The 12,440-nt window shown below is 39.4% G+C and overlaps 1 protein-coding gene across 8 annotated transcripts in view; it reads right to left on the bottom strand.

The window, feature by feature from the left end:
- The window catches only part of MAK (male germ cell associated kinase), a 30,692-nt gene extending 19,009 nt beyond the window's left edge, over window positions 1-11,683 (bottom strand). For 2 of the 8 annotated variants that reach the window (XM_039549030.1, XM_039549033.1), the window contains exons 1-8: window positions 11,542-11,666; window positions 9,326-9,435; window positions 6,124-6,461; window positions 4,376-4,430; window positions 3,328-3,449; window positions 2,224-2,303; window positions 283-415; window positions 20-191 (exon numbers count right to left, since the gene is read on the bottom strand). In XM_039549030.1, coding sequence (XP_039404964.1) covers window positions 20-191; window positions 283-415; window positions 2,224-2,303; window positions 3,328-3,449; window positions 4,376-4,430; window positions 6,124-6,224 — 663 coding nt within the window. In that variant the 5' untranslated portion in view covers window positions 6,225-6,461; window positions 9,326-9,435; window positions 11,542-11,666. Of the gene's footprint in view, window positions 1-19; window positions 192-282; window positions 416-2,223; window positions 2,304-3,327; window positions 3,450-4,375; window positions 4,431-5,479; window positions 5,752-6,123; window positions 6,462-9,325; window positions 9,436-11,541 lie in introns of those variants that run through there. The other 6 variants (XM_039549027.1, XM_039549026.1, XM_039549031.1 and 3 more) reach the window with 6 other exon arrangements.
- Between the last annotated feature and the right edge of the window lie 757 nt (window positions 11,684-12,440).

Genomic DNA, 12,440 nt, shown 5'->3' with positions numbered 1-12,440 from the left:
GAGGTTTTTTAAGTCTGACCTTCTTTGGAGTCCCTAGTACTTGGCAAATTTTGAAGATTTCATCTACTTCACTTGTGCCTGGGAAAAGAGGTCTGAGTGTGTACAACTCAGCCATTATGCTGCCAACTGCCCATATATCAATAGGTGAGCTGTAGACAGATGATCTCAGCAAAACTTCAGGAGCACGGTACCTGTGAGGATGGAAGGAAATAACAGATAAATTAAAATGGTCACAGGAAGGTTATTAGTTAAGCTAATGTATTAAATTCTTGATATACTTACCACCTGGTAGAAACATAATCTGTGTAAGGTGGCTGAGATCTTAGTTCTCTAGCCAACCCAAAATCTGCTATTTTCACAAGTTCTGGTCCACTACAGAGAAGGTTTTCAGGCTTCATATCCCTATGAAAAAATCCTGTAGAAGATCAAACAGAAAAGAATGGCAAATTATCACAGAATCACTTCTTAAGCAGCACTTCTAATAGGAGTAATCCAGTATTTACTTTGGGATGTTTTGGAATAGTATAGTGGTTTTCAGTCTTTTTTCTTTCTTTCCTAATTGGTTTTTTTTTAATAAATTCAACATAAAATAATTGCAACCTTCCTCCAACAACTACACACATTTTCCCTCCAGTGATTATTACACCAAGTGTTCTTAAATTAACAAAGGTAAACCGTCATTAGCACACTAAGGAAAATTAATTGGCTAGTGCAGCAACATCAAATGAAAAACCAGTCTCACAATGAGATCTTCTGCAAAAACTACAACTGCTTTTTCAGTTTTGGATAGTGGAAAATTGAGCATCTGACACGTTTACTTGATTCATAGAATTCCTTGAATGATTTTTAACTAGTTATTTATCATTGTGACAACAAAGGATATCCAAATCCTGCTCAGAAATACTAATATTAGTAATGCAGGCACATAAAGCTTCTTCAAGGCTTGCTGTTGGCTTGAGGACCTCTATACGTAGGCAGTGGTTAAGTCACCAAGCAAATTAATTCTACTGTTTAATTGGAACACACAATTTGTTATGTTATACATTAATTTGATTGAATTCCACTTGCTAGAATAAAGCACTGAATTTCTGCATGCATAAATTGAAAATAATTGTAAGAAATTGGCTGAAATTATTACAATGAAATAAAAATGTTCAAATTTATTATACCTGTTATTCCCTTATACACTTATGATCAAATCAAAATATTAATATTGTAACTTAAAATTGGAAGTTTTTCTTAAAATCTAATATTCTCATTTATCTCACAGAGAAATGAGGTAGGAAAAGAGGATGCTAACAATCAGAGAACAGTATATGATCCTGATCAGAAGGACAAGAAAATGTCAATTTCTGGGTATTTGATAATACTGAACAGAATTAATTATTCATTTAATTCATCGACAGGCCTCTTCAGGGTACACTGAAAGCAAATCAAACCTCACTAGGAACACTGTTTCTTATTTTATTTTCAGCTAGTATTTTATTGTCTCTGGAAAGTTTTAAGTATACCAATGTGACGTGAAGAACAACTATGAAATAAAAATTGCAGTTGAGCATGAGAGTAAATTGCTACCTTTTTAAAGGCAAAAGAGTTTGCTACCAGTATTTTAGAATACAGTTCACAGACAGATATTAAACATGAGGATTAGGAGTTTTGCAAACACTGAAACTTTTTGTTCTTGTGAGCACACCTCACCTCTTGTTGAGACTGTGCCTGTAATTCCTAGCAACATCCCACTTATTAAGCTATTTAAATCCAGGTTATATTTGATAAGGATATTGTTTGAATTTGTTAGTGAACAAGTTATGTTCACTAAGAGTAGAGTATCATATTAGTCACAGTATCTCAACACAAGAGTATTGATGTATCAATGCTTCTCGATTAGATCTTTTTGAGGAAGCAGAAGTGTTTAGTATAGCACAGCATACAAGTTTCTTCAGTTTGTCTATACATCTTCTGACTAAAGTAGAAAGAACTACTGAACAGTGTATGAATGAACAACATCCAATGCTTTCCAAATGAAAGAGGAAAATCCAGTTATAGGAAAACAAAGAGTAACTTCAGGCACAGTTTAAAATTGCACCACACTTGAAACAGGTAACCACGATTTATTAGAGATGATTAATAGCCCTTGCTGGGTTATTTTATTCAAGTTATTTCTGTGCACAATCTTATTTTCTAAAAAAGTGCTGTACAGTTAAACTCTAGTAGGAAACCTACCATGTTTGTGGATGAAAGCCAGCCCTTGCAATATCTGATACATCATGTTTCTGATGACTGACTCGGGGAAAAACTTGTTTCTGTGAAGAAACAGGGTAACAACTTTATATAATTAAGAAAAATAATGTATCTTCAGAACACACGTTTCTTTATTTTGCATAACACATTGTGAACACATGAAAACAGACCCATTAAGTCAAAGCAAGAAAGATGTAACTCTCATTTCAAAACTCTACTGGGGCCTTAATCCCACCCATTTTAAGTGCAGCAGCAGAACTTCTCTGCTAGGAGGTTCATGGTGCTGTCTCTCTGTAGAAGCTGGCTGGCCAGCAGTGCGCTTGACCAGGTGAACGTGGAATGTACAGTAGTGTAACAAGGCAGAGATGGCACAGTGCAGCACTAGTAGGTGCATTACCCAGTGGTGCCCTTAAGAGAACCCTGATAAGAGCAATGCTGCTCAGCTGCAGATTAACACTGTGCTAATGTCACCAGCAGCTATCTCAGGATGTCAACCCAAGAGCTTGGCACATTAGGAGATACAAGTGTACGACAAAGTCTGAAGGAAATACGCATTGAAGGCAAAACAATTCAGCAAAGGAAAATGTTATTGAAAAGGCAGGTCCTATTTCAAAGTCCCCCTTCTAAGCCTTGCTATGTACTGTTTGTCCAAGATTGCAACATCAGGGTTAGCCTATATGTAGGCTGCTCTTACAAGCATGCATGCATGCACCATCCCTACCTTAAGCCAAACCTGTGAGCAAAAATAGCACAGTGTTCACACAATCCTTCATACGTTAAAGTGAAGGCTATTGAAGAAAAGAAAAAAAACCAAAACACAACTCTTTGGAATTTCTCTCATGGCATGCAAACTCTCCTGTTAACAATTGATTGAACTTATTTCCAAAAGCATTACAATATGCAGTGTTGTAACAGAGCAATGCAGAATTCTACTCTCACATAAGCAGATGCAGCAACTCCTGTTCACATCAATAGGGCTGCAAGAAGAGCCAAAACCAGAAATTGCAATGTCTTCTTCAAGGTAGAATGAGAATCATTAAATAAAGCATTATAGCACACTACTTTTTCTGTGAAAAAAAGACATACCTATCCTTCATTAGCTGATAAAGATTTTCCTTCATGTATTCAAATACAAAGTAAAGGTGGTCATTTTCTCGTATGACTTCCTTCAATTTTATTACATTGGCATGGTTTAGCTTCTTCAGAGACTGCAACAGAGCAAAATACGGCTTCAGATAACCCCACAGTGACCTTCATTCCTTACCAGCACTAAATTTTTAACATGTAAGTTTCTAGCACAGAATCCACACAACATATTCATGTGATACCCCATAATTTATCTTGCAATCTGTTTTAAAGAATAACAACACAGCAGTTGGAATAAATTTCAAAGTAAAAATTAACTACATTAATAGTAGTTCAAGCCTATTTCTAGAGATTACCTCAGAGCTGGAGTAAGGATTAGCACCAAAACCTAATTCCCTACAATGAAAGGCAAATCTGAAGCTGTAAGAGCTCTTGATCACTGAACTGAATTAGAAAACCCTGCATTCTTTTTTTTTTTTTTTTTTCTTTTTGGCATGAAACTTTCACGAAGAAGGATTCTCTTACAGATGTTCTTTTTGGACATACTGACTTGTGTGAATCTCCAATAAGTTAAATCTTTAGTAGAGAGTTTTGTATGTACAGAAAATCAGATGCCCAAAACATGGAACGATTTGGAATTTAAGCCCAGGATTTCAAGTGTTATTCTATCACTTGGTTAGCCAAAACTCCCAGTGCTTTCTACAGATACCCCAAATACAAGGAATGGATACACAGCTAGAAATCTGGAACTAAAATGGAAGAGGAGGATGGTAAACCACAGAAATACACACATACAAAATCAATTTCTTTCTCTTTCTCAAAGACAAGAGGCTTGGCTATGAGACATGGCCACTGCTTCAGAATAGTGGGATATTCCACAAATCAGCAGGACCTCTAGGAGTGCCAGCAGCCCATGGTTTTGTGAAATCTGTCACCATTTAAAGAGTTCACAGAGTTTGGCCTTATGCTTGGACATGGCAGCTGCCCTTTTCCTTCATCAAGCCCAACCAGACACTTATTTTTAAACGTGGTATGTTCACCACTTTACCTTCACTTCTCTCAAATTCATACATTCATCCCATGAATAGAACTTTCTTTTCATTCTGAAATAAAGTCCAAGATAAAGTATTTTCAGTTAACAGTGCAGAGTGCTTTTAGAAAAAGAAAACCCAAACGATATTTTCTAAGGCTAGCATTATCTATATTTTGAACTCAATTTAAAAATTCTAGCATAGCCATCAGCAATATAAATAAAAACAAACTCAACGCTTAGAATTGCTAGAAATTTACAGTGATTAACCATCAAACACTGAAACAAATTTTTAGAGTACAACCAGAGACCATGTTACTCCAAAGGAAAAGGGACATAAAACCCCTTTGTATCATTTGAATTATGCTTTTAATAAGAAAGTAAGCAACAATGACACTGCACATATAATATGGAAAATCACATCCTTATGCATAAGTTGCATATTCTAGGGAAATAAAAAATTATATTTTTGAAATCTGCAAAATATCTGGATTGCTTACTATTTTAATTAAACAGCTGACTCGATCATTTTAAAAATCTGTTCCAAGATACTAATTTCAAAAAAAAAGGGTTCCTTTTTTTTTCAAGCAACATCATAGCCTCTAAACTAATTGTTATACATAACAGTGTAATATATTTATTTGTAAGTCCTGCATAAATCCAAATGTGGGTATTTGGTGTTGCCCAGATCTTGGAATGAAGTTGTGAATGTCATTGCTGTGTTTCTGTAAAGTTCTAGCACCTAAAGTGAAGAAATTTAAACCCAAGACTTTCATTTAAAATAAAACTATCTTTAAGCAAAACTGTCCCCTCTCAAGTCCCAAACGTAAAAATCACACAATAGAATTACAAATCCTGAAATCACGAGAATGAAAACCACTTTCCACAAAATGTTGTTCCTTTTGCTAAAGATAATTAAAATAATCCACTGGAGATTCTTTCTTTAGCTTAGATTCATTTTAACTTCAGTAACAGTACCAGCAAGATATGGAGAAACCCAAAATACTCAGAAATTCTTAAAGAAAAAGTCAATCAATTATATTACAATTATCTTACTGCCGTAAATGCATAAATGAGATAAAAGAGTCTCAGCAAGATACAATTTCTGGTATTTCAACTTACACTTTATATCCTGCTTGCAGTTCTCTAGGAATACAAGGGGAACTTCCCCACTCCTTGAGTAGAATTTTTCTTGTTTCGTAATAATCTTTTAAGGCAAGTATGACAATGCTCTTGATTTCACAGAACACAACTTCACTAGATCCAAGGAGACAGCCTTTATTTACCTGACCAGATTGTTACTGTTATTTATCACTGTAGCAACATGTGAAACTTAATGGAGTACTTACAAACATTTGGGGGGCTGGGATGGAATTTCAAATCTACCTGTTAAGATTGCTATTCCTACAATTCATATAAATAGACTCCCTAATTAATCACATTCACTTTTGCTTCTCTTTTGGTACTGACCTAACATTTTTAGTAGGAAGCATGTTCAAACTGAACAAAAGCAGCATGCAATTTTACAAGCCTATGTAAATCAGTAACTTAAACTGATGTGTCTCTCTACTGATCAGTTACCTGAAATCTGACTCACAATCACTTTGTTAAACATCTCAACTAAAAAAAAAAAGATTTTGTTATGTTAATTTCTTTTTTAAAAGGGACATTTTTCTTTTCTACTCAAATGGAAGACAACAATAAAGTCAGAAGTGAAAATCTTTAAGATTTTGCAAGCACCTTTACTGAAGTGAGATGCTACATACCTTTTGATAGCCACAAGTTCTCCTGACTCATTGCTCTTCCCCATCAACACGCTGCCATAGGTGCCATCACCCAGTTGTTTCATAATTGTGTAACGGTTCATTTTTTTTAAGACTCAGACAGCCAAAAGCTTATAAAACTCTAAATGTCTTCTGTTTTATCAAAGGGTTCTGTGCTCTTTGATTTTCTTAAGAGAAATTTTCTTCCAGACTGTTTTGCGTTGGTGAATGTTTCTCATAACTGAGCAGGATATTTACTGCTCTCTTCCAAACTATAGCTACATTGAGATCCAGTTAGGAAGCATGGGAAACAGAAGAACATGGTCATTCTCACACAGACCCTTAAAAAAAAAAAAAAGAAAAGAAAAAGACTTACTTATACAGTATTTTAGGAAAGAGACACTCTACTATTTGTATCAAACCCTCCAGATCTGTATGTGCTCTTTAAATAGAAGACTTAAATGTAATTAGTTCCTTTCAATCTTTCAAACCACAAAAGGTGCCTACTGTACAATTAGGGTTAGAGTAAGCAGAGATTGGAGAATCAAGGTTACTGTCATGATTCCCTAGAACCAGAGAAGTGTTTTTAAAGCTGGTGTATTCTGATGGAACTCCTTACTCTGAATTTGCCAACAGCAGCAGCTTCCTGAACTATAACAAAGGCACAGTTGAAGTTCTGGAAAACATAAGAACACAAATTTTGCACAGGGTGCCATGGCAAACTTGGGGTCGAAACACTGTGTTTTGGATTGGTAATGCAAGCAGGCTTTCTATGCGTAAAAGTTAGTGAGGAAGGGAGGTGAAGCAGCAAGTTAACCACTGCATTCTTCACCCACATAAACTGATTTGTTATAAATGTACATGGACGTCTTGCTCTGAAGTTCACATAATTCTTAGGCACAGTAATGGCTGAAGAGTTACGTTTATTCTTCAGTTTTACAAGGCCTGCAGAGAGAAGCACAGAGCTTACATGTACTGGTATGGAAGATTAAATTGTCATTTGGAGAAGAATCCATACTGAACAATGTTGAATCATCATATTTGAATCCATGTAAATGTTAATTTGAATCTGAACCCCAGCTTCTATTACACAGAACACTGTCTTTCACCAGTGCTTCAGATGAAGGCCAGTTGCCTGATGTTAAATACTTACATTAACTCACAAGAGTCACCAACTTATTTATCTGGAAAAACTAACAACAAGGGAAAACTAACAACTGTTTTACTCACTGTAACCCAAATGCTACTACACAAACAAACCACTGAATGTTAACTGAATAACAGCATTTACCTCTACCTTTTGCCTCTGCTGTCTGAAAATACAAAATAAAACTTGACTCAATGGGAACACACTGTCAGTCTACCTTTATAGGAGATGGAGAATTCAGCATGCAACTCTGTAGTCTTTATCCTTATGCCAGAATTAGCTACAGTCTGTCCAAACAGATTAGGAAACTCAAATTCAGCTCATAACAAGACTCAGGCCTGAGATTTAAAGGCCTGGTAAAATTCAGCAATAAAGCTGGCCTCTCAAGTAGACTAGCCTGCTGTGTAAAGGAAACATCTGCCTGGACAACAGACCAATGTTTCTAAGATGTTTTTAGTTGAAAGGCTGCTTCCTCAAAGAAGTCGTAACACAGGGTGTTACTCCCTGTTGCTTCTGTTGCCAGGAAAGAGTCTCACATCACCTGTCAATATGCCAGTAGCAAGTGGCGTAGTGGACATACCAATTTATAATCTCTGCACCAGACAAACATCAGTTTGTCAGGGAAAATTATAAAGAAGTTTTTATCCACAACCATCTATACCTCCCCTCCCCTAAAGCCACAGCTATAGTAAAATAAGATTTCTGGTTAATAGTGTATTCTGAAACAAAGCTAAAAACCAGATTTAACAAAAAGTGACATAGACATCTCAAATTATGACTAGATTTTAAATTGGACTTTCATATATTTAAACCAATTGTTTTCCTCAGAGTTCAGCTTTTTATCTTATTCCCCAAAATGCCTGCATGCACTCTAGTCTTTAACACCATCAGTAATGCCTTTTTACAACAAGGCTGTTTGTTAACTCCTGTAATAAGCAGATGATCAAGAGTGTTTATTCCAAGTTAAGACACATTCTGCATACATATTTTGAAAGTTGTCAATTGTTAGCTTTATGTATATATTAAAAAAACCAAAACAACACGAAAACTTTCTGAGGGCGTTCTTATAGCCATTTTAAAACACGGCATCACATCTAAAGTGTCAGTAGTGATAAACTGTGTATGTGTTTTGTGTATAGGTGTACATAGGCATATCATATGTAACACGTTTTAGGTGCCTGTGTTTCTGTTTCAATAAATATCATTGTACATTGTTTAAGGTTTGGGGTTTTTTGAGGGAATTCAGCAATACCTGCCACAGATGGTCCCATCTTGAATTCCTAGAGTTACATAAAAATCTGGAGAATTTGCATGCATTTCATGCTCAACGTTTTGCTCTCTAACAAAGTGGACCAAAAACAACATGAGGAAAACTAGTATTTGCAATAAACAGAACAAGAACTAGACACAAAACTCGAGTTTTGACCTTTAAATCCTCTAATATTGGTGCGTAAATCCTATCAGCTTTCAAAGGAATTTTCTTTGGAGTATATATTAATCACATGCTTTCACAATTATTCCTTTTGTCCAATTCTAATATTTTGGCATGTGCAGTCAAAACAACCTCACATAAAGTGTTCCTTCCCTCCAGAAGTTCTGTGTAATTCAACACTTCACAGACCCAATTATGCATTTTGTCTATTATGTAATATATTGTATTGCCTTATTTCTTTTCTGCTGTATACTTTAATTTTTAGGGTACGTAAACATCTGATCAAGTAAAGTACAGAAAAGTCAGCACATTCCTTCAGTAATCAAATGGAAGTGTCAAATCCACTCAATGGAAATGCACAAAACAAGGCGTGAAAACCACACACCCTGGTAACAATGTCTGTGTACCATCACACCTACCCCACACTGACATGTACTGGAATTACAGAGCATGATGATTTAGAACAGAAATACTCTGGAGATTCATGTTTCTCTACAACAGACTTCTCCATACTTTGTACTTTACACCACCCATACCCAGCTCAAAAAGGTGTGCAATTTTTTCTCGGTGGTCTCTCTGCATCTTCTTTTTCTAATCTGCAGTTTAGTTCTCTCTTTTGTACTGACCTGAGGAGAAGCAAGGACGCAGTCTAGCTTTTCTGGTTAAAACAAGCCTCTGAGGTGGCCTTTTCCATACTAATGCTTATATGATATTATTTCCTCAGTGATGCGAAGCTCTAAAATGTAAAATTGTCATAATAGTCAGCTACCAAACAAACAAGAGAAATCCCAGTCTAAACAGCTTGTTTGATACTCTTAACGACATACTGTGCATAATCTCTTTACACAGGATTAAGGAAAGATTAAAGCCAGGGACAAATAGAGGACAAAATACAATAGCTTGACAGAATCTATAATTTGCGTAAATTTAGCAAATCTGAACAAGTACTAGATAACTGAAGAAGCAAATCTTCACTTTCAATATATTACTGGTGTTTTAAGCATTAGCAGCAATTTTATGTTATTTTAGATGTCTGAATTACATTTCAAAATGTAATGAATAGCAGCAAGCCACCTACATTTCTTGTGTACAAATACTATGCTTTACCAAGAGTTCTACATTTGCATCCTAAACAAACTACTCTCAAATAAATAGAAACTAGGATGTATGAGCCAATAAAGACCTCGCACACAGAGAAGCAGAACACCCACAACCAATGTTACCAACCTGTTTACAGTAACTGATGAAATCACCAAAACTGTTTGCGTAGCACAGTACTGTTCTCAATGATCAGAACTGGCAGTGTTGTACAGCACAGAATGTATGCTGACACAAATTTTAAAAGTAAAAAAAAAAAAACCAAACCCAAAACTAAATCCAACCACAAAACAACAAACAAATCTTGCAACAAGAACCTTCTTGGTAGTGACTGTATATTACTAAAGTTGCCAGAAAACAGGTCCCACGACAGGTGGACCCAGTTCTTGAGATTAACCTCAAATCCATTACTCTAATCAAAGGCCAGCAGTTATTTAAAAGCATGACTCTCAGTTGCAAGAAAGAAGTCAACAACATTGACAATAAGTACTTGTACTTTGAAATAGACCACCTTAACTTTTTTAAACTCCTTTTAAAAATCTAATATATTTTTTCACTTGTTTGTATTACGCATTCAGGATGGGGTATATCAAATTGAGAACTCCAGTTTGCTCTAAGTATTTTCCCCTGTTTTGTTGTAAACTAGCTTTGGTTTCAAACCAAAATGATTCACAGCAACCTTTTCAGGACATTTCCACCATGCCAGCAAGGCTACCTCTTCCTACCCCCATGAAACCCCTTCCCACAACGCAGTACAGCAAGTTTCAGGACAACAATGGTTTCAGTGCTGCTGGCCCTTCAAGTCTCCAGCCTCGGGCAGTGTCCCAAAGGAACATGGACCACTCATCTTTCAGCATCTGCACCACCATAAGTTTCAATAAAACACAGAATCATTACGGTTGGAAGGGACTTCTGGAGATCGTCTAATCCAGACCCCCTGCCAAGGCAGGGTCACCTAGAGCACATGCAGGTGGGTTTGGAATGTCTCCAGAGAGGGAGACTCCGTGACCTCCCTGGGCAGCCTGTTCCAGTGCTCTGCCCCCCTCAGTGTAAAGAAGTTCTTCCTTGTGTTGAGGTGGAACTCCCTGTGTTTCAGTTTATGGCCACTGCTCCTCAACCTGTCACTGGGCACCACTCAGAAGAGTCCAGCACCATCCTCTTGGCACCTGCCTCTGAGATAATTATGTGCATTAATGAGATTCCCCTCTCAGTCTTGAGAGCGGAAACAAATGTTTGTTTCCATTTTAGTTCCACCTGATGACATTCAGTCACCTCCCAAGAGTGCGCAGGTACGTACCTTCCCCAACACAGGCTCACAGCGCCAAGGTGAGCACGGCGCTCCTGCCGCTCACTCAAGCTATGAAAGTCGGCACCGCCCGGCCTGCGAGTTTCACCCCGGTTCTCCTAAATAAAACTTCACCTCCTCTTATTAACCGCGGACCTCTCCGGCCGCCAAGGCCCGGCTCTACCCTACCGAAGCCACAGCAGGCAGGGTCCCTGTCCCCGCAGGCTCCCACCCACGCGGCGCTGCCGCTCCCCAAGCCCAGCACCGCAGCGGGGCAGCTCCCCACACACGCGAGTCAACCACACAGCAACCCCAACCCCCCGACCCACGCTGGGGGCCGGCAGCAGCCGCCCTCTCCGGGGACGGACCGCAGGCTGCTCCCGCTCCAGCCCAACCCAGCACCTCCTCCATGCTGGGAGGACCCCAAGGAGGCCCAGCCCCCGGGGCACGGACGCTCACCAGCCCCGCTGAGGGGGACTCGCCGCCGTCCCCCGACTCACCGGGGCGCTGCGGGAGGAGCCAGCCGGGCGGTGCCGCCGAGCCCCGGGCTCGCCCGCCGCCTCCCTCGGCTGGGCCGCTCTGCCCCGTCACCGGGGCGACGGGCGCGGGGCCGGGCCCCGGGCTGGGGCGGGCCCCGCCGCCGGCACCGCCCTCCCGGCCGCGGTCACGGCTGCCAGGGAGTCGCAGATGGAGCGGAGGAGCTGGGAGGCGGTGGATAAGGAGCGCTGGGGGGAGCGGGCACACCACGCTTTGGAAAGGGGGTGGTGCGCAACGGGAGCGGAGCCTGACGATGAGAGCCACGTCACAGGTTCCCTGACAGGTGGCCCCATGATACACGAGATCGTCTTTAGACTGTCTTTAGTATAATTACTGGTGATAGTAATTATATATTGAATATATGTTTGGTGGTCTGGTGAGAGCCCACCGGGAGCGCTGCATCCGGCTCTGGGTCCTCAGCACAGGAAGGACATGGACCTGTTGGAGCGAGTCCAGAGCAGGGCCACGGTGATGCTCAGAGGGCTGGAGCAGCTCTCCTATGCAGGCAGGCTGAGAGAGTTGGAGCTGTTCAGCCTGGAGAGCAGAAGGCTCTGGGCTGACCTTACAGTAGCCTTCCACTACCTAAAGGGAAATTTCAGGAAAGATGGATTGAGTCTATTTGCAAAAGCATGGACAAAGGGAAACGGGTTCAAATTGAAAGGGAGTAGGCTTAGATTAGGTATTAGGAAAAAAATATTTACTGTGATGATGGTGAGGCACAGGAACAGGTTACCCAGGGAAGTTGTGGATGCCCCTTCCCTGGAGGTGTTCAAAGCCAGCTTGGATGGGACTCTGAGCATCCTGGTCTAATGGAAGGTGTC

This window comes from Corvus cornix, chromosome 2 (genome assembly GCF_000738735.6).
Source record: "Corvus cornix cornix isolate S_Up_H32 chromosome 2, ASM73873v5, whole genome shotgun sequence".
NCBI lineage: Eukaryota > Metazoa > Chordata > Aves > Passeriformes > Corvidae > Corvus > Corvus cornix.
Note: the sequence above shows the minus strand (reverse complement) of the source record. Positions and strands in the feature narration are given on the sequence as shown.